Source organism: Stenella coeruleoalba (genome assembly GCF_951394435.1).
Source record: "Stenella coeruleoalba genome assembly, chromosome: 10".
In the NCBI taxonomy this organism is placed as follows: domain Eukaryota; kingdom Metazoa; phylum Chordata; class Mammalia; order Artiodactyla; family Delphinidae; genus Stenella; species Stenella coeruleoalba.
The window spans coordinates 60,952,508-60,974,616 of record NC_137156.1 but is presented as its reverse complement, the minus strand read 5'-3'; the positions used below and the strand labels follow the sequence as shown (position 1 = coordinate 60,974,616).

Here is a 22,109-nt window from a genome sequence, read left to right as displayed (position 1 = left end):
ACCATCTATTTGTCTGTTCACCTCTTGATGGGCGTTTGGGTTATTTCCAGTTTTGGGCTATTACAAATAAAGCTGCTGTGAACATTTGTGTTCAAGTCTTTGTAAGGATGTACACTTTTATTTCTCTTAGGTAAACACCAGAAGTGGAACGGCTGAGTCATAAGGTATGTGTATATTTAACTTTTTAAGTATCTTCAGATTGTTTTACCAAGAAGTTGTGCCACTTTACCTTCCTACCAGCATTGTGTGAGAGTTCCATTTCTAATACATCTTTGCCTACACTTGAGATTGTTAGCATTTTTAATTTTAGCTATTATAATAAGTGTGTAATGCTATCTCATTAAGGTTTTAATTTGCTTTCCTTAATGACTATTGATGTTGAGCATGTTTTCATGTGCTTATTTGCCTTCCATTTTGTCTTCTTTGGTAAAGTCTCTGTTTATATGTTTTGCCTATGTTTTTACTGGCTTTTCTTTTTATTGATCTTTGAGAGGTTTTTATATATTATAGATACAGGTCCTTTTTCATATATGTGATTTCCAAACATTTTCTTCCAGCCTGTGGTCTGTCTTTTCATTCTCTTAACAATATCTTTTGAAGAGCAGAAGCTTTTGATATTGATGAGGTCTAATTTATCAGTTTGTTCCTTTATGGATTGTGCTTTTAGTGGCATTTTTAAGAAATCTTTGCCTTGCCCAATTTTACAAAGGCTTTTTCCTATTTTTCCTTCTAGGAGTTTTATAGTTTTAGATTTTACATTTAGTTCTGTCATCTATTTTCAATTAAACTTTGTATAGGGCATGAGGTATGGATCCAAGTTCCTTCCTCCCTCTCTCTCACGCTCCCTTCCTTTCCAGCACCATTGTCCATATATGTGTGGGTCTAGTTCTAGATTCTGTTTTGTTCCTGTTTGTTGATCTGTTTGTCCATCTTGTTGCCATTAACACACTGCATTAATTACTATAGTTTTTCTAAGTATCAAAGTCATACATTGTTAGTCCTCCTACTTTGTTTTCTGTTGTTTTGGCATTTCCAGGTCCTTTGCATTTCCATATGAATGTTAGAATCAGTTTGTCAATTTCTACAAAATATATCCTGGGATTTTGATTGAGATTGTATTGAATCTATAGATCAATTTTGGTATAATTGACATCTTAATTATATAGACTCTTTTGATTTGTGAACATGGTAAATCTCTCCATTTATTTAGATTTTTATTAATTTCAACAATATCTTGTAATTTTTACTGTATAGTAAGTAACTCCTGGGATAGAGTCATGTATACAGATATCTAGGGTCATTCTGTCTTCTAGCAGTGGGAGGCCAATTTCCCCTTTTAGCTCTGAAGTGCTTGGTGAGTAGGAACCATATATATGGAACTGTGTTCAGTAGACCTATCAGTGGTCAAAGAAAAAGTCTGTTCATGTTGGCAACCACACTGGCAAGAAGTGGTCACTAAAGTAAGGCTACTGTTGACCCATTGATTTTCAGAAGCATCGTCACTGTAGTGAGGTATTTGCTAATTAGCTGTTGTCCAGTGGGTAGGACTGTCATTGATTGGCTAGCTTTCAAGGGCATTTGTCACTGAATGGCTCATGTTCTGAAGATTGGGGCTGCCATTGATTTGATAACTCTCAAGCATAGTTGCAGGGGTCACCAAAGTGAGACTGTCACTGTCATTGGCTGTCTTAAGGGCAATTACTCGTTCATGGCTTGGAACTTTGGTCAAAGAACAGTCTTTTCGTTTCTTGAATCTGAAAAACAGTCCTTTTAATGTTTCAATTCTCAGCCGCCGCTCCCCCACCCCCCCCTTTCCTCAGACAAACCTGCCGGAGAGACTGTGAGGGATTATCCAGATCTTCATTTGTGGAGGTATGATTGTTTTTTTAGCCAGTGTTGAAATTTAAGTTACTTGCCAGTTAACTAGGCGGAATAGCTGTCAACTACAGAATTTTTGTACCCTATTGAAAAAAGCTAAACACCGGACATTTAGGGCATCCTGCCAAAGTCAATACAGGACAAAATCATTTAATATAGGACTTGTATATACAGGATGCCTGGCAACCTTAGTCACTGTTATTTTGGTTGTTAAATGAATCTGCCCTAAAAGGTCCCACACACGCCTAGGTCCTAGGAAGGGAGAGGGCCTTAAAAAGGTAGATGGGGGCTTCCCTGGTGGCGCAGTGGTTGAGAGTCCGCCTGCCGATGCAGGGGACACGGCTTCATGCCCCGGTGCGGGAAGATCCCACATGCCGCGGAGCGGCTAGGCCCGTGAGCCATGGCCGGTGAGCCTACGCGTCCGGAGCCTGTGCTCCGCAACGGGAAAGGCCACAACAGTGAGAGGCCCGCGTACCGAGAAAAAAAAAAAAAAAAAAGGTAAATGGGAACCATGGTTCTCCTAACGGCTGCCCAGCCTAGAACCCAAGCAGGATGCCTGGCGTGGGCCTCTAGGAGATGACACAACAGAAGCCATTCTCCCCACACCTGCACAGCCCAGGCTCCAGGTGACCCAGGGAATAAAGGCGGCCGACAGCTGATGGGGCAGTCGGTTAACTGGGGCCCCACCTAGGTCTAGAGGCCGAGATCTGAGTAGAGCAAGGTGGCATCAGCGCCCTCACAGCCCGCCCTCAGTCGGCTCAGAGGTTGAAGCACAGGGGCGGAGGCACCCGCCGCTAGCACAGCGGTGCGGCGCCCGCAAACGACGTCACGGGCAAGAGCCCGCCCTTATTCCCGCCCCCTAAGGTCACGTGAGGCCGCGCCGCGGGGACCACCGAGATGGGCCGCTTCCGGAAGGCCTAGAGGGGCGTTCGACGCCCGTGCTCGGTTCAGTATCGGCTTTCGGAGACTCACCTCTTGGGGTTTTGAGGGGAACAGGCTTGGTTCAGGCGAGTTCTTCCTGCTAGTCTCGTCCGGCGCCAGCTTCCTCGCTTTCCTTAGCGATTCGTCAGCACTCCGCCCCTGAACTCGCCTCTCTGACCCGGTGCTCGGGTGTCTGGGCCTCGCAGAAGCCGCCGAGGTGGCTGCGGGGCCTCCTAGAGCCCTGGTCAAGTCTCTTGCCCACCGAGGCGTGATCCTCTTTTTTGTCCTAAAGAAGTTGGCCCAACTGCCTCCTGTGCCCGGTACCGAAGTTTCTGATATTTGGGGTCTCCTGCTTCCTTGGGTGGAGAACCCGTTGGGGTCTCCTGTCATCATCACCCACTGGAACACTTGAGTATTTTAGCTCAATCCAGATCCAGCTACCCCTGTCTCCCTTCTCCAAAGGCACCCTTTTTGGGGTCAATGTCATGGTTCCTCTAAGCGCTTTTTTAGGTTTTTGTTTGTTCAGACCCAGCACTGTAGGGACGGGATTCGTCTTGGATCCCTAGGTCCGCTCAATGTGAAAGGGCCCCGGAACGCTCTTGGGCAGAGCAGGCAGGTGGTGGATTGTCCCGAGGACAAGGCAGTGCAATTTATGAGGGTTTGGGGCGATCAGCCAGAGCAGGGCTGATAGAGCCTCCTGCCAGTGCTCGAAAGGAAAAGACGGAAGACTGTAGGCGGCTGTGGGTGACGTAGCACAGGGACTATTGCACTCATGGCTCTTCTTCTCTTAGCTTTTAAGGTTCTTGCTCTTCCAAACCCAGAAGACAGTGCACGGAGCCAGGGAACATCAGCCATGCTCCAAACCACTTGGCCTCAGGTGAGCTGAGCTTCTTTTCAGTCTTTTAAAAATCACATTAGCTATCAGGTAATCAGGAAAGGACCAAGAAGGCCTAACTTGGCCAGGCTATGGTTTCCCTCTTGAGTCCATCCCAAGGGCTATGGTTGTAAATACGTGGTGGAGGAAATAAGAGTCTTGTGTGTACAGAGTGATGAGTTTGGATGAATAGGTTTAAGTGGAAAAAGGGGGACCCAAGCCAAGAAATTCCCCCGAATGTGGAAATCCAGATCATGTTCTACAAATAAAAGTTGCTAGCACAGATATAGGAAACAGCCTTACCGAAGGGGAAATGAGTTGGGGTGGGGGATAAATTAGGAATGTGGGATTTAAAAAAAAAAAGGTTGCCTGCCGAGATCAGAGAAATTCTTTTTTTTTAAATAAATAAATAAATAATTTATTTTTGGCTGCGTTGGGTCATCGTTGCTGTGTGCGGGCTTTCTTTAGTCGCGTCGAGTGGGGGCTACTCTTCGTTGTGGTGCGCGGGCTTCTCATTGCGGTGGCCTCTCTTGTTGCGAAACGTGGGCTCTAAGTGCGCGGGCTTCAGTAGTTGTGGCACGTGGGCTCAGTAGTTGTGGCTCACAGGCTCTAGAGCGCAGGCTCAGTAGTTGTGGCGCACGGGCTCAAATGCTCCGCGACATGTGGGATCTTCCCGGACCAGGGCTCGAACCCGTGTCCCCTGCATTGGCAGGCGGATTCTTAACCATTGTGCCACCAGGGAAGCCCCAGAGAAATTCTTTATTGAATAGATTGCTCCACAAGTAGTAGATGTATCCCAGAGAGACCAGCATTGTTTTTTCCATATGTGCTTTCTAAATGCTAGGTGCATAGTACTGAATAATGCAGACAGGTTCCCTTTTCTCATGGAGGGTACTTTTACCAAAAACAAATAAGTTACCATAATTACCTGTTGCTAAAGTACAGTGGTTCGTAAAAGTGTGGTCCATAGGTGGGCAGCATCAGGATCACCTGGGTGCTCATTAGAATTGCAAATTGTTAGTCCCACTCTAGACTTGGAGTCAGATTGGTGAGGAGGGTAGGGTAAGTGGGGTCAGGAATCTGTTGTAACAAGCTCTCCAGGTGATTCTTAACGCACCTTCTCAAATTTGAGAAGCCCCAAGGAAGCTACCTTTGAAGGTAGTGGTCAGGGAAGCCCTCATGGAAGTGGTCACATGACATTGAGACCTCAAGGATGAGGTAGAAATAGTCTTGGAAACTACTGGAGAAAGAAGTAAAGAAGAACTTTCCAGAGAGGACAGCAAATGCATCGGCCCTGGGCTGGGAGAGAAAGCTGGGTGTACTCTGGAGACAGGGAGAGGTCAGAGGAAGTAGTTCATTGTGAGGTGGGACAGCTAGGCACATGGCTTGGAGGTCACTGTGAAGATTTTGGTTTGTATTCTGGGTTCAGTAGGAAGACACTAAAGGATTTTAAGCAGGGGAGTTGAAAGGGATGGATTTGTATATTAAAAAGGTTTTCAGCCTGTAGTGGTGCATTGGTTGCAGAAGAGTGTGAGTCAGGATGATATTGCAGTCCAGGTAAGAGATTAAGTATTGCTCTCCCTGCCCCTTTCCCTTTCTTTTTTAGTAGACTTTATTTTTTTAGAGAAGTTTTAGGTTCATAGCAAAATTGAGCAAAAAGCACAGAGTCCCCATATGCTTCCTGGCTCCACACATGCAGAGCCTCCATCATTATCAGAGTGGTACATTAGTTACAAGTGATGATCCTACATTGACACCTCATAGTCACATAAAGTCCATAGCTTGCATTAGGGTTCACTCTTTTTTTTAGTAGATTTAGTTTATTTATTTAATTTATTCTTTGGCTGCGTTGGGCCTTCATTGCTGCACGCGGGCTTTCTCTAGTTGCAGCGAGCGGGGGCTACTCTTTGTTGCATTGCGAGGCCTTCTCATTGCAGTGGCTTCTCTTGTTTTGGAGCACAGGCTGTAGGAGCACAAGCTTCAGTAGTTGTGGCACACGGCCTTCAATAGTTGTGGCTCGTGGGCTCTAGAGTGCAGGCTCAGTGGTTGTGGCACACGGGCTTAGTTGCTCCACGGCATGCGAGATCTTCCTGGCCAGGGCTCGAACCCATGTCCCCTACTATTATTGTAGTATCATACAGAGCCTCTTCAAAGGCTCTAAAAATCCTCTGTGTTCTGCCCTCCCTTCCTGGCAACTATTGATCTTTTTGCCTTTTCCAGAATGTTGTGTAGTTGGTATCATACCTTTTCATTTTGGTTTTATTCATTTAGCAGTATTCATTTAAGGTCTTGTGTGACTTTTCATGGCTTGATAGCTTATTTCGTTTTAGTGCTGAGTAATATTCCATTGACTGTACCACAGTTTATTTCTCCATTCACCTACTGAAGGACATATTGGTTGCTTCCAAGTTTTGGCAATTATGAATAAAGCTGCTGTAAACATCCTTGTGCAGGTTTTTGTGTGGACGTAAGTTTTCAACTCATTGGGAAGATACCGAGGAGCATGATTGCTGGATCATATGGTAAGAGTATGTTTAGTTTTGTAAGAAGCTGTTAAACGTCTTCCAGAGTGGCCACACCAGTTTGTATTCCTGCCAGCAATGAATGAGCGTTTATGTTGCTCCACATCCTTGTCAGCGTTTGGTATTGTCAGTGTCTTGGATTTTGGCCATTCTAATAGATGTGTAGTGGTATCTCATTGATTTAATTTGCATTTGCCTGAAGACATATGTTGTAGAGCAGGGGTCCCCAACCCTGAGGCCAAGGACCGGTACTGGACTGGTCCTGTTAGGAACCAGGCTGCACAGCAGAAGGTAAGCGGCGATCAAGCGAAGCTTCATCGGCCGCTCCCCATCGCTCACATTACCGCCTGAACCACCCCCAACACCCCCGTCCAGTCCGTGGAAAAATTGTCTTCCTCGAAGCTGGTCCCTGGTTAGGGACTGCTGTTGTATAGCATCTTTTCATATACCTGTTTGCCATCTGTATAACTTCTTTGGTGAGGTATCTGTTCAGGTCTTTTGCCCATTTTTTGAATCGGGTTGTTCATTTTCTTATTGAGTTTTTAGAGTTTTCTATATACTTGGGATAATAGTCCTTTATTATGTCTTTTAAAATATTTTCTCACTATCTATGGCTTGTAGTCTCGTTTTCTTGAAGTATCGTCCTTTTAAGGTAGGGTTTAATTCCCCCTCATCATTTCTTTCAAAAATGTATTTCCTTCAAAACCTTCTCAGCTAGTCTTTCACACTTACTTTTTTCAGATTACTCAAAATGATCCCCTACCCCTGTATAAATCTCATTGATTTTTTTGGTGGGGGAGTGGATTGTTTTGAATTCCTAGGCAAAATTGGGGTAATTGACTTCTTTACAAGTTTGATTCTTCCCATTCAGAAACACTGTATGTTTCAATTTATTCAGTTCCTCTTTTATTTATTTTGATAAACATTTAGTTATCTTGTCTTGGTTTTGCAGGTTTTTGTTAGGTTGGTTCTTAGCTATTTTCATATGAATGGCATCTTATTTTCTCTTTTTTTGTCTTCTAATTGTTTATGGTGGTATTTAGGAAAGGTAATCTTTTTTGTTCACTTATCCTATATCTAGCTAACTTAATGAATTATTTTGTCAGTTTTAAATGTTTTTTGTTTATTCTCCTGCATCTTGATATTTTTTAGGCAGATAGCTATTTCATCTGCAAGCAAAGATGTTTATGTTTCTTTCCTATATTTATGCTCCTCCTCCAGTCTTTCACAGAAAGTTGAACCTCAGTGCCTGGTGAATTATCAACTTTAATGGATGTGCTCTGGCACTTCACTGTTAAGGTGGTATTTGCTGTTGTTTTCTGACCTTCTTCATAAGTATAAAAATTTTTATTGGTGATCAAACCATTTTTGAAATTAATTCTTTCAGCAAATTCATATTAATCATCTTGCATCTGCCAGGCAAATGTACTGTGTGCTAGTAAACCAATAATGAACAAAACAGAATCCTTGCCTCATGACTTACAACCTGGTGGGGGGAGATAGACAATAAAAGTATAATTTGTCAGATGATGAAAAATACTGTGGAGAAAATTAAAATAAGTTGAGGTACATAGGGACCATCCATAGGAGGAAGAAGAATGTATCAACAACCTAACTGTCTTGAAAAAGTAAGTTCTCCTTTAATAATAGGCATTTTTTTGACTCATGATACCTGGGGTTATTTGACAGCAGATGAGAAGAACAATTTGGGGAGGAAGATGGTACTGGGTGGAGAAAGTTGTGAGAACAGCTCTGAAGATGTGAGCGAGTGAGGTTTGACTTGCTGCACGCGGAGGTGAACTTTGGTTTACCTGTGAGCCTGTGGTCGCTGTCGTCAGAAGCCCTTTAATGCCTTGTTGTTGAAGCAGTGATTACTCACAGGACATCATGGTTCTGTCTGATGTTTGGATTTGGGGCTCAAGCTATTTGGGGGGCCCTTTGAGCCTTGTCATTGCCCAGCTTAAGGGTCAACTCTCCCTTTGAGAAGTTTCTAAATTTGTTCTTCTCTCAACGTTTCCTTTTGAACTGAGTTCCTTAGTTTTTGTTTAAAAAGGACCCCCTAAGAAAGACCTGAGTGTAGTGCCAGTAGAGTGGCTGGGAGCAGTTGAAGTTGCCAGCATTTATGCTTGGGGTATGTTTCTTCCCTGCTTCCCCCAGGAGCAGTTGTGAGAGCATTCCCTTCTCCCTGTCCCCTCTGCTGACTCCAGTGCACAGGCTGCCAGGAGAGACTGGGACACTCAAAGAGTAAGGGGCTTAGCTGAGCCCCTGTGGGTAGGTGTCTTCCTTTTCATTGGACTGCATAGGGTGGTGAGAATCTCCTAGGAGACGGAATCATCTGTGGGGTCATGAAGGTGAGAAGGTGCAGAAGGCAGGAAACCCCTCCAGGCTGAGCCCAGTCTCTGTGGTCTGCACTGTGCTGTCTATAGAAGCAGAGAAGGTAGCCAGTGGACACCGTTAGAAACTGCTCCTACATCTCATGGAAGATGCAGAGGCTCTGGCTCCTAGGATGGTGTGTGCGGTTTTGAAATAGCTAGCTGATCCCTCAGTGTAGATTGGGGGAGGGGCCCCACATGGCCTGGAGGGAGCACAGTAAAGATGGTAATTTTGGAAGTTGGGTTTGAAAAGATGTTCTCCAAAGATGGGGTAACACCAGGTTATGATGAGGTTCAGGGGTTAGCTGTGTGTTCGGAGAAGTTCATGAGCCCCGTGTCGGAGGCAGCATGCTATGTGGGAAGAGCCCAGGTTTGCTGTTTGACAGGTTTGGGTTGAAGTCCCAGCTGTGTCACTTCCTGGCTGTGTGATCTTGGGCAAAGTAATGAATTTTTCTGAATCTTAGTTTCATCCTTTAAAAAATGGGAGTAACAACTCTGACTTCATATATATGTTGTAAAGAGTAAATGAAAGACAAGATTTTTTTTGATGTGGACCATTTTTAAAGTCTTTATTGAATTTGTTACAATATTGCTTCTGTTTTATGTTTTTGGTTTTTTGGCCACGAGGCTTGTTGGATTTTAGCTCCCTGACCAGGGATTGAACCCGCACTCACTGTGTTGGAAGGCGAAGTCTTAACCACTAGACCACCAGGGAAGTCCCAAAGACAAGATTTAAAAGTACCCACCCAATGGGGCTTCCTGGTGGCGCAGTGACTAAGAATCCACCTGCCAGTGCAGGGGACACGGGTTCGAGCCCTGGTTCGGGAAGATCCCACATGCCACGGAGTACCTAAGCCCATGTGCCACAACTACTGAGCCTGCACTCTAGAGCCTGCAAGCCACAACTCCTGAGCCCACGTGCCACAACTGAAGCCCATGTGCCTAGAGCCTGTGCTCCACAACAAGAGAAGCCACTTTCCAGCATTTATTGTTTCTAGAGTTTTTGATAATGGCCATTCTGACTAGTGTGAGGTGATACCTCATTGGAGTTTTGATTTGCATTTCTCTAATAATTAGTGATGTTGAGCATCTTTTCATGTGTCTCTAGGCCATCTGTATGTCTTCTTTGGTGAAATATCTACTTAGGTCTTCTGCCCATTTTTTAATTGAATTGTTTGTTTTTTTGATATTGAGCTCCATGAGCTGTTTGTATATTTTGGAGATTAATCCTTTGTCCATTGTTTCATTTGCAAATATTTTATCCCATTTGGAGGGTTGTCTTTTCATCTTGTTTATGGGTTCCTTTGCTGTGCAAAACCTTTTTTTTTTTTTGCAGTACACGGGCCTCTCACTGTTGTGGCCTCTCCCGTTGCGGAGCACAGGCTCCGGACGCGCAGGCTCAGTGGCCGTGGCTCACGGGCCCAGCCGCTCCGCGGCATGTGGGATCTTCCCGGACCGGGATACGAACCCATGTCCCCTGCATCGGCAGGCAGACTCTCAACCACTGTGCCACCAGGGAAGCCCTGTGCCAAACCTTTTAAGTTTAATTAGGTCCCATTTTGTTTATTTTTGTTTTTCTTTCCATTACTCTAGGAGGTGGGTCAAAAAAGATCTTGCTGTGGTTTATGTCAGAGTGTTTTTCCAATGTTTTCCTCTAAGAGTTTTATAGTGTCCGGTCTTGCATTTAGGTCTTTAATCCATTTGGAGTTTATTGTTGTGTATGGTGTTAGGGAGTGTCCTAATTTCATTCCTTTACATGTAGCTGTCCAGTTTTCCAGCACCACTTATTGAAGAGGCTGTCTTTTCTCCATTGTATGTTCTTGCCTCCTTTGTCATAAATTAAGTGACCATATGTGCGTGGGCTTAATTCTGGGCTTTCTATCCTGTGGGTCTTTTTCTTCTCTTGTGTTTCCCGCCTAGAGAAGTTTCTTTAGCATTTGTTGTAAAGTTGGTTTGGTGGTACTGAATTCTCCTAGCTTTTGCTTGTCTGAAAAGCTTTTGATTTCTCTGTCGAATCTGAATGAGTTCCTTGCTGAGTAGAGTAATTTTGGTTGTAGATTTTTCTCTTTCATCACTTTAAGTTTATCGTGCCACTCTCTTCTGGTCTGCAGAGTTTCTGCTGAAAAATCAGTTGATAACCTTATGGTGATTCCCTTGTATGTTATTTGTTGCTTTTCCCTTGCTGCTTTTAATTTTTTTCTTTGAATTTAATTTTTGTTAGTTTGATTAATATGTGTCTTGGTGTATTTTTCCTAGGGTTTATCCTGTATGGGACTCTCTGCTTCCTGGACTTGGGTGACTATTTCCTTTCCCATGTTAGGGAAGTTTTTGACTATAATCTCTTCAAATACTTTCTCAGACCCTTTCTTTTTCTCTTCTTCTTCTGGGACCCCTATAATTCGAATGTTGGTGTGTTTAGTGTTGTTCTAGAAGTCTCTGAGATTGTCTTCAATTCTTTTCATTCTTTTTTCTTTATTGTGCTCCTTGGCAGTTTATTTCCACCATTTTGTCTTCCAGCTCACTTATTCATTCTTCTGCCTCAGTTATTCTGTTATTGATTCCTCTTAGTGTATTTTTAATTTCTGTTATTGTGTTGTTCATCTTTGTTTGTTTGTTCCTTAGTTCTTCTAGATCTTTGTTAAACAGTTCTTGTATTTTCTCAGTCCTTGCCTCCATTCTATTTCTGAGATTCTGGATCATCTTTACTATCATTACTCTGAATTCTTTTTCAGGTAGATTGCCTATTTCCTCTTCATTTATTTGGTCTTGTAGGTTTTTACCTTGCTCCTTCATGTGTGACATATTTTTCTGCCATCTCCTTTTTTTTATTTTCCTTTTATTTTGTGAGTGGAATTGTGTTCCTGTCTCACTGGTTGTTTGGCCTGAGGCTTCCAACACTGGAGTTTGTAGGCTGTTAGGTAGAGCTGGGTCTTGGTGCCAAGATGAGGACCTCTGGGAGACCTCACTGCGATGACTATTCCCTGGGGTCTGAGGTTCTCTGTTAGCCCAGTGGTTCAGACTCGGAGCTCCCACCGCAGGAGCTTCAGCCTGACTCCCAGCTCATGAAGCAAGATCCCGCAAGCTGTGCAGGGTGGTGCAAAAAAAAAAAAAGAAAAAGAACAGTAACAAAGTAAAAAATAAAATTAAACTAGGAAGCTAACAGATATGTTAGAAAAAATATAAAAATAAAAATATAGATGAAACAACAACCAGAAGGTAAAACAGAACCATAATAGTAAAAACAAGGTGTAGGAAAAAAAAAAAGATGGAAAAGGCCTTGGCTCTGGAAGGCATGGCCTAAGCAGGGGCGAGGTTTGGGTAGTGGGCAGGGCCTATGCTTAGGACCCACAGGGCTGGAAAAGGCCCTGACGGGGGTGGGGGGTGGGGCTTAGGCTCAACAGAACAGAAGGGGCCCAGGTGTACCCCCCACCTCTGGTTTCAGAGGGTGGGTGACCCCGCTTGGGAGCTCAGCAGGCATCCTGGGCCCGAGTGGGCAGGGCAAACGCCCTCGCTCCTCTCCTGCTCCTCCAGTCCCAGAGGGCCCCTCCCGCCTGCCTCTCCTGTTCTCCCCGGTCTCCCTCCCCAGGACCGATGCGGCCTGGAGTGGGCTTTGGAGGGCTGGGGAATCAGCCTGGGAACTTAACAGTCTCCGTGGGCCCGAGTGGGTGGTGCAGGCGCCCTCCGCCCCTTTCTTGCTCCTCTGGTCCTGGAGATTGTGCAGGGGAAACGCTGGGTGTGCTCCCCATGATCCGAGCCCCTGAGGGTCCCACTAGTCATGGGACCCCCTCCCGCCTCTCAGCCACCCGTCAGGGCTGCTGGTCCTATCTAGCCTCCACCTCTCCTCCCTGCTCAGTACCCCCACGTCCTACCGGTTCACTTGGGGCTTATTCCCATCTCCTTGGGCATCAGGGTCCCCCACCAGCGTCTGGCAGACGCCCTAGTTGTGGGGAGAGGCAAACTCTGCATCTTCCCACACCACCATCTTCCTGATGCTTCCTAATTTTTATTTTATTATGGAGTATAGTTGATTAATGATGTTGTGTTAGTTTCAGGTGTACAGCAAAGTGATTCTGTTATACAAGTATCTTTTCCTTTTCAAATTCTTTTCCCATTTAGGTTATTACAGAATATTGAGCAGAGTTCCCTGTGCTATACATTGGGTCCTTGTTGGATATCTGTTTTAAATATAGCAGTGTGTACATGTCAATCCCAAACTCCCAATCCGTCCCTTCCCCCTACCGCCAGTCCCCTGGTAACCATAAGTTCATTCTCTAAGTCTGTGAGTCTGTTTCTGTTTTGTAAATAAGTTAATTTGTATCTTTTTTTTTTTAGATTCTGCATATAAGCAATATCATATGGTATTTGGCTTTCTCTGTCTAACTTACTTCACTTAGTATGATAATCTCCAGGTCCATCCATGTTGCTGCAAATGGCATTATTTCATTCTTTTTAATGGCTGAGTAATATTCCATTGTATATATGTACCACATCTTCTTTATTCATTCTTCTCTCAATGGACATTTAGGTTGCTTCCATGTCTTGGCTATTGTAAACAGTGCTGCAGTGAACATTGGGGTGCATGTGTCCTTTCGAACCATGTTTTTCTCCAGATATATGCCCAGGAGTGGGATTGCTGGATCATATGGTAGCTCTATTTTTAGTTTTTTAAGGAACCTCCATACTGTTCTCCATAGTGGCTGTTACAAATTTACATTCCCACCAGCAGTGTAGTGGGTTCCTTTCTGTCCACACCCTCTTCAGCATTTATTGTTAGTAGATTTTTTGTTAATGGCCATTCTGATTGGTATGAGGTGAATCTCATTGTAGTATTGATTTGCGTTTCTCTAATAATCAGGGGTGCTGAGCATCTTTTCATGTGCCTCTTGGCCATCTGTATGTCTTCTTTGGAGAAATGTCTGTTTAGGTCTTTTGCCCATTTTTGGATTGGGTTGTTTGTTTTTTTAGCATTGAGTTTCATGAGCTTTTTGTAAATTTTGGACATTAATCCCTTGTTGGTCACATCGTTTGCAAATATTTTCTCTCATTCTGTGGGTTGTCTTTTTGTTTTGTTTATGGTTTCCTTTGCTGTGCAAAAGCTTTTGAGTTTAGTTAGGTCTCATTTGTTTATTTTTGTTTTTATTTCCATTACTTCAGGAGACGATCAGAAAAGATCTTGCTGTGATTTATGTCAGAGAGTGTTCTGCCTATGTTTTCCTCTAAGAGTTTTATAGTATCTGGTCTTACATTTAGGTCTTTAATCCATTTTGAGTTTATTTTAGTGTATGGTGTTAAAGAATGTTCTAACTTCACTTTTTTACATGTAGCTGCACTGGGACTATTCCTAAGGAGTGGCTCCTCTGCGCATAGCGGAAGCTGTTGGGGAAGGCCAGGAGAAGCTGGGGCAGGGAGTACATGCGGCCATGCATATGTACTTCGGCTGAGGGGAGACAGAGAGAGTGGTTGGTGTACAGAAAATTAGGTGACAGGTTAAGAGTACATGAGGGCAGCAGGTGCTAGAGGGACAGATCCGTGGAGAAATGAACATAGGGGTTGATGCAGTTACCAGGCAGGAGAGCCCCAGATGCCAAGTTATGAGGTTAGGATGACAGTTTGGAGCCCCAGAACTGAGTAGGTGGGAGAGCATTGGTGTTCTGAGTTTGGAGGTGGGAACACTGGCTGAGGGCTGGCCTCTGGCTGGGGTGCTGAATGCTCTTGTCCATAGAGCAAACCTTCCACGGGGCTCAGAGTCACAGACCCTGGCAGGTCCGTCTCTTCCCTGCAGCTCAGACTGCCCCCTTCTGGCCCTCGCTCAAGGCTTCAGCAGGAACCTGTTGTTTCAGGAGCCAGTGACCTTTGAGGATGTGGCCGTGTACTTTACCCAGAACCAGTGGGCCAGCCTGGAGCCTGTGCAGAAGGCCCTGTACAGGGAGGTGATGCTGGAGAATTATGCAAATGTGGCTTCCCTGGGTAAGGTCTCTCTCATTGGCCCTCTGTGATAGTTTCACGTCTTCTCAGATATCTTGGGGATTCTAGTAGTCCTTAGGTTTGATGGCTCCAGAGGGGAGTTCTGCACTCATCAGCCTTTGGAGATGCTGAGTGGGGAAATCCCAGGTTCCCTTTGGCTTTGAAATTGGACTTCAGTACTTCCCAGGGAAGAGCGTGGTTCTGGACCCTGAGGGTGAGGATTCTCCCGGGTACCCCCAGGAGACCTCTGTTCCTCCATCCTTCCAGTGTTGTGGGATGTGGGCCCTCTCCTGTGTGGAGGAGCCTCCCGGGATATCAGTACATACATCCTTCCTGGAGGGATTTCCTTTCTTCTGAGTCAGGGTGAGCTTGCACTTTCTCCCTGAGGAGAATCACTGTCTCCCTGGCCATACCTTGGAGCACAGTTTGGACCCCTTCCTCAGAACCCCTGGTGGCCCATTGGTCCCCTGGGCAGTCCACTTCTCCCCTCCCCAGCTAGCCCACGATGGGGTGGGCCGAGAGATCTCAGGAACAGCTCTGGATGTCTCCCCTCAACTTGTCTCTCTCTCTTTCTTGCTGGAGAAGCACTTCCATTCCCTACACCTGTTCTGATCTCCCAGCTGGAGAGAGGGGAAGCACCATGGGGCCCAGATCCCTGGGAAGCAGAGATTTTGAGAGGCATCTGTCCAGGTGAGTAAGAGGACCTAGTGCTTTCCGGTTTGCCTTCCTGGTTTACTAGAAATATTTCTCCTGCAGCAGAGAACAAAGCTCCCTATAGTTTTTATAAGGTAGTACTCAGTATACTCTCTGACCTCTGTTGAGCTCCCGCGCTGAGCCCGGAAGGACCAGTCCCTAGGAGTGCATAGCTGCACGCTGTCCACATCCACATGGCTATCCTCCCACGGGAAAGCTGTGACCCACTACCTCTGAAACCATCTCTTTTCTCACTTTACCAGGGAAAATATTTAATTTTATGTCAATTTTCATGGCAAAGAAGTAGGGTTTCAACCATACTTTTAAGGAAAATATTATTCTGTGGGTCAAACTGATTTATCTGTGCCATAGCTATGATTTTATTTGTCTCTTTAGTGTTTAAATCATGTTTAGTATTTAAAAGTTCCTGATGTCATAATCGTGAGGTTTACGATGTATTTGTTTTCTATAGGGCTATAGAGGAAAGGGCAAGAATATTCCCCCAATACCACACCCAATACACCCACCCACCCTAAAATTTCCCAGAGACTGCTTACCAGTCCTGGGAGCTTTTGTTTACTTGGATTTTCTTTCTTTTAGGAAGAAAGTTTCCAGGCCTCGTTTCTCACACACACTGCAACGTTGTAAATAGTGGTTCCTTTAGCAGTAATACCACAGTAGCCTACGGCTCTTCGATCAACTTGTGTTCTGGCTGACTTTCTGAAAGAACTAATGTTTTATCCCAGAATATTATGTGGATTTTTTTTTTTTTTTTTTTTTTGGCCGTGCTGTGTGGCTTGTGGGATCTTAGTTCCCCGACCAGGGATTGAACCTTGGCTCTCAGCAGTGAGAACACAGAGTCCTAACCACTGGAACACCTATGTGGAATATTTAAAAGTAGAATTATCAGGGCTTCCCTGGTGGCGCAGTGGTTGAGAGTCCGCCTGCCGATGCAGGGGACATGGGTTCGTGCCCCGGTCCGGGAAGATCCCACATGCTGTGGAGCGGCTGGGCCCGTGAGCCATGGCCACTGAGCCTGCGCATCCGGAGCCTGTGCTCTGCAACGGGAGAGGCCACAACAGTGAGAGGCCCGCGTACCGCAAAAAAAAAAAAAAAAAAAAAAAAGTAGAATTATCAGGCCATTATTTAGAATTTGGAATATGGGTGGTTTCCTGGCTTCCAGGTGGGGCATTGGGATCCATTGTTTCTCTGTGTGTGTTACCGCACTGCTCAGCCGCTCATCTGATGGGTGTCTTTTCCCTTCTTCGAGATCTCCCTCTCTCTCTTTTAAAACCTGTTTCCATTTCTTGCTGATTCCTCTCACCTCTCCCACTCTTTTTTCTTTTTTTCCCCTCCTGCCTCTTTTCCTTACCCCCATCCCCTTTTTTAACTGGCTGTGCCGCATCGCTTGCGGGACCTTAGTTCCCCAACCAGAGATTGAACCTGAGCCCCCTGCAGTGGAAGCATGGCGTCCTAACCACTGGACAGCCAGGGAAGTCCCCTTCCCATTCTCATTCTGCACATTTCACCTGCCCTGGTTCATTCCCCAGCCCTTCCTTATAAGAGGCACTTCCTGGACTGGTTCCAGTGTCGTCACTTCTCCAGTTATATGTTATTGTTTTTCTTTTTCTCTCTCATCCTTCTTTATGGATGCTTGTAGCCATCTTATCGGTATGTTTTTTAAAAATCACTTCCTACGAGAGAAAATCAGGAACACTGGATCCTGTTTCCCTTCCAGTTCAGTAACGAGGAACACTTGTGGTTTCTTTGGTCAGGTGGTGAGTCCTGGACTAAGACAGAAGAGCCAGTGGTAAAGCAGGAAGCCCCTGAAGAAACAGAGGTGCACAGCGTGCCAGTGGGAGGGCTTTTCAGAAACGTGTCTCAGCACTTTGATTTTAAAAGCAAGGCACCATGGCAGACTTTCAGTCTGAATCCCAATCTAATACTTCGAGGTGGAATGAAGTTCTACGAGTGTAAAGAATGTGGGAAGATCTTCAGATATAACTCAAAGCTCATTCGGCATCAGATGAGCCACACTGGGGAGAAGCCCTTCAAATGTAAGGAATGTGGCAAAGCTTTCAAGTCCAGCTATGACTGTATCGTACACGAGAAAAATCACATTGGCGCAGGACCCTATGAATGTAAGGAGTGTGGCAAAGGTCTGAGCTCCAACACAGCCTTGACCCAGCATCAGCGGATCCACACGGGCGAGAAGCCCTATGAGTGTAAGGAGTGCGGCAAGGCCTTCCGTCGGAGCGCAGCCTACCTTCAGCATCACAGGCTACACACTGGGGAGAAACTCTATAAATGTAAGGAATGTTGGAAAGCTTTTGGGTGTAGGTCACTGTTTATCGCCCACCAGAGAATTCACACCGGGGAGAAACCCTACCAGTGTAAGGAGTGTGGCAAGGCGTTCACCCAGAAGATTGCTTCCATTCAACATCAGAGAGTTCACACCGGAGAGAAGCCTTATGAGTGTCAGGCATGTGGGAAAGCCTTCAAGTGGTACGGCAGCTTTGTTCAGCATCAGAAATTGCACCCTGTGGAGAAGAAGCCTGGCAAGGCTCTCGGGCCGTCCCTGCTGTGTCCCCAGGGCCCCTCTTCAGCCTTAGCTAACATGCCTTTCCAGGGCCCCTGCTCTGCTCCAGCTGTGGCCATGCCTTCACTGGCCTTGCCACACGCCGTCCTCATTCCTGCCTCCAGGCCCGTGTTAATGCTGCTGCCCGCCTCTGGAGTCCCTTCTTCTCCTGTGCAAATAGTACGAGTCTTCCAGGGTCTTCCTCCCACTGTGAAGCCTTCCCCAGTTATTCTGACCCCTTCTCTTCACCCCTCGTGAGCTCTGTCTTGGCACTTCTCTGGCTGTTACACACAGCAGATCTCCAACCTAACTTAAGCTTGATTTGTGGCTTTTACACCGTACGTGTGTTAACGACTGTTTCGGCATAAGCGCCATTGTAATCGAGATATATTTAAAGACTGTGCTTGTATGATATTTTCTGTTTATTTCTGGGTAGAAAATGGAAATACTTGACCTTCATTTTGGTCCCTTTCAGACTTGAACAGTAACGGCTGTGTCTGCATTGTGGGGCTGCTGGTGGTCGAAGTGCTAATAGGACGCTTTGGTGAATTAGGGACGTTTGAGAGAGAGGACATCCCTGTATTAGGTCCCTGTGATTAGAGAGAAGCAGCCTGGGAGAAACAGAGGAGGCATTTAAGACCTGTCAGAGTTGAGAATTGGAATGAGCTTCCAACCATAGCCTTTAGAAATGAATGCAGATTGTTCAGTGGGTGAAGGTGTGGTGTATTCATGCAGTTGAAGTTGGGTTGCTATTGACACAGCTCATTGAGGATCTTGTACGTCTCTGCAAAAGATCATTTGAAATAACCAGCTTAAAAAAAAAGAAAGCATACAGTGATAACAATCATTTATATGATGAATAGCAATCATGTCTTTAAACATGAAGTTGTTTTTTTTTAATCTTTAGTTTTGCTCTGATATCTAGATGTTTCCTTGTAACTTTGGTTTCCTAAGTAAATATACACCAAGGCATTCATCTTTGCTCCATCTGTTGCATAAATTTTTCTTGGTGTGCATTCTGGTTTCCTGTTTGCAAGCACTGATTTCTACATTGACTTTTCTCCAAATTGTAAACATGAACTTTGGCAAATTACTAAAGAAATAGGAGCAACCGATTTGGGGGAAATCTGAATATGCCTGCAGAATTGTATTTTAGGAATAAAGAGGGCTATGTAACGGGTCAGTGGTTAAGCTTATGTGACAGGTTAGTGAAGTGGAATTTTGGATTGCTCTTGCTTTTGACCTTAGGTGAGAACCTTTTATAACTGTGCAAAGGACTGTGTGAAGTAATTCCTGGAAAAAGAACTTGAGTTATGCATCACAGGCGCACCTTGTTTTATTGCGCTTCACTTTATCCATTTCGCAGATAACTTGTTTTTTACAAATTGAAGGTTTGTGACAAAACTGCATTGTTGGATAATGGTTAAGAGTTTTTAGCAATAAAGTATTTTTTAATTAAGGTATGTTCTTTTTTTTAGACAATGCTATTACATATTTCATAGACTATAGTGTAAACAACTTTTATATGCACTGGGAAACCAAAATATTTGTGTGGCTTGCTTTCTTGCTATATTTGCTTTATTGTGGTGGTCTGGAACTGAACCAGAAGTATCTCTGAGGTCTGCCTGTATTAGCACTAATATAAAGTAAATCCTTAAATGTTGATGGAAGGGGCCATAACATTTTTTTAAAGTTGCTTTTGCTGTCTACATGTGTCTCCATTGCAGTTAACAGAAAAACCTTTACATTAGTGGTTCTTAAACTTTACCATGTGTCCGAATAAGCTGGTGTAAAAAGAGTAATTTTCTGGCCAAACTCTCAGAGATTCTGATTTTGGATATCCATGGTGATGCCCAGACCTTTAGTGTGGACCACACTTTGAGAGAGGTACCTTGAGCAGCATATGCCTGGGGGGTGTACCTTGATAAAGGGCTTGCCCTATTTCACAGTGATCTTCAGGAGAGAAACCTCTAAAAGTAGTTTAGGTGGTGAGAGTTTTAGAAGAAAAGAGAAAAGTAAGTGAAATTTGTTCTGTAGGGAAAAAAAAGGGGCAAAGAGAACTGATGTAGCTTATGAAGAGTTCTTGAGGTCTCCACTGCCAGAAGGTTCGTGGGGTTGACATTGGTTACCTTTTGCTGTTTTTGTGCTTTATTTGCATGTTGGATGAAAGAATGAGGAAAATTTTTTTCTTATATAAAGTTAGTACACTTCAAACTAGCTCTTGGGTTAAAGAGAGCGCAAAGTGAAAGCTGCAGATGATTTAGAACTGAACAACAGTAAGAATAGATCATAGCAGGGTCTAGGGGATGTGGCGAAAGGTGGTACTTGGAGCAATGTTTACAGTCTTGGATGCATTCTTTAGAAAATGAGTTTGAAGGCTTGCAATTCAGAATGTTGGGGTGGGCAGCGGGATGGTGGTGGGAAACAAAAAAAATTAACCAAAAACTAAAAACCAAGCAAACAGACCACCAGCCCCCTTCCCAATAAACTTAGAAATAAGATACACAGCAGAGTTTGGTGTTTGTTTATTTATTTATTTACTTAATTTATTTTTGGCTGCATTGGGTCTTAGTTGTGGCATACAGGATCTTCATTGAGGCAGGCGGGATCTTTCGTTGTGGCACGGGCTTCTCTCTAGTTGTGGCATGTGGGTTTTCTCTTCTCTAGTTGCGGTGTGCAGGCTCCAGGGCGCGTGAGCTCTGTAGTTGTGGTGTGCAGGGTCCAGAGCGCGTGGGCTCTGTAGTTTGCAGCACGCACGCTCTCTAGTTGAGGCGCACGAGCTCAATAGTTGTGGCGCACGGGCCTAGTTGCCCCGCGGCATGTGGGATCTTAGTTCCCTGACCAGGGATTGAACCTGCATCCCCTGCGTTGTAAGGCGGATTCTTTCCCACTGGACCACCAGGGCAGTCCCCAGGGTTTGGCAAAGATGGCAGTTGAACATGTTAGCATTTACACCCTCCTGAAACTCCACTAAGATAGTAAAGAGTTTAAAAATTAAAAAGCATAAACTCAGAAGAACAATGAAAATAAGCTGATGACAACATTTTGGAAGCTCAAAATCAGGTGAAAGAGTTGTGACTTTTAGCAGAGCTGTGAAAGGTAAATCCTAAGCCACATTGCAGGAAGCTGAGCGGCACCCCCATGTGGCAGAATTCCCAGAAAGGCTTAGGAACTGAAGATTCAGAAACCTCTGGAAGAAGGGGATGCTGGTGGGGTGAAGAACAGGAAAATTGGCTAAAAGTCTTTAAGAACTTAGATTCCCGGTCACTTCCCCACCTCTCTCTTCTCTGGAGCAGTGTAGCAGGAATTTTGAATGTTGGGGAACCACACTGAATGTTAGGTCCTTCTCTGTCACCCCCTCACCTACTCCTGGTTCTATCCAGAACCTGCTAATAGACTTGTGCACCTTCTAGGCTGAAAATCAGAACTTTCTTTGGGAGATCTGATCAAGTCAAGTGAAGAGACCAGTGATTCCTCAGTAAAATAGCTCCACACAGAAGTACCAACTGTGCACGCAGGACTTCTCACCAGCTTTTTGACGCTCCATTTTTAAATATAAGAAAAAAAGCCAAGGATATGGAAAAGGCTGAAGCGGGGGGGGGGGGGGGGGGGGCGGGGAAGCCCTATTGAAACAGACTATGCAGTAAGAAGAAAATTTAGCATCCTAAGGTTACAGAAGATGTTTGCAACTAACCCTGAGACAATAGATTGCTGAAATAAAGGAAAATTCAGAGAACAAAAAAGAACTCTTGAAAACAAAGTTGATATCAGAAATGAGACATTCAGTGTCAGCATTGGAAAATAAAGTCAAGGGAATCACCCAGAAAGTAAAACAAGAAGAGGTGAAAGTGGTAAAAAGAGGTCCAGGATAGGTGACCTAATAGTTAAGTAGGCAGTATAGAGAGGAATAGAGACATGGGAGAGGAGGAAGTCATAAAAGAAATGTCAGTACTTCAAGGAAATTTCCCAGAATCGAAGTCTAGGGCTTTGTGCCTTCATCAGCCCGTATTAAGAGGAGGCCCCAAGTATTGGAGTAAGACTACCCTGTCCTCAGGCCTCAGGCGGCAGGAATGAAGTAAGAGCCTCGCTCCCTAGGGGTCCAGACCCCACCACCATCCTGCAGTCTCAGCCTTCCCATTGTTAACAGTCCTGAGACTGTCAGAACATTCTCAGCACGTACTGTGTGTTTATCTCAGTCACCACAAGGAACCCGGAACTCAAGGGTAACCTCCACCTCTTGCAAATGTAATCCTCTACATCTCTGCAATTCCCCTTTTCGTCTTCGTGTGTTACCTTTCTCCAACTCC

The 22,109-nt window shown here is 44.8% G+C and overlaps 1 protein-coding gene across 6 annotated transcripts in view; it reads left to right on the top strand.

Moving 5' to 3' along the window:
- LOC307193356 (zinc finger protein 621) overlaps nt 1-20,953 on the top strand; it is a 279,464-nt gene extending 258,511 nt beyond the window's left edge. Inside the window, exons 2-7 of one of the 6 annotated variants that reach the window (XM_079935222.1) lie at nt 131-164; nt 1,821-1,872; nt 3,591-3,676; nt 14,408-14,534; nt 15,114-15,221; nt 17,000-20,953. In XM_079935222.1, the coding sequence (XP_079791348.1) occupies nt 3,653-3,676; nt 14,408-14,534; nt 15,114-15,221; nt 17,000-18,060 (1,320 nt within the window). In that variant the 5' untranslated portion in view covers nt 131-164; nt 1,821-1,872; nt 3,591-3,652 and the 3' untranslated portion in view covers nt 18,061-20,953. Of the gene's footprint in view, nt 1-130; nt 165-1,820; nt 1,873-2,759; nt 3,120-3,590; nt 3,677-6,126; nt 6,196-14,354; nt 14,535-15,113; nt 15,222-16,999 lie in introns of those variants that run through there. The other 5 variants (XM_079935225.1, XM_079935221.1, XM_079935223.1 and 2 more) reach the window with 5 other exon arrangements.
- Nucleotides 20,954-22,109: the final 1,156 nt, after the last annotated feature.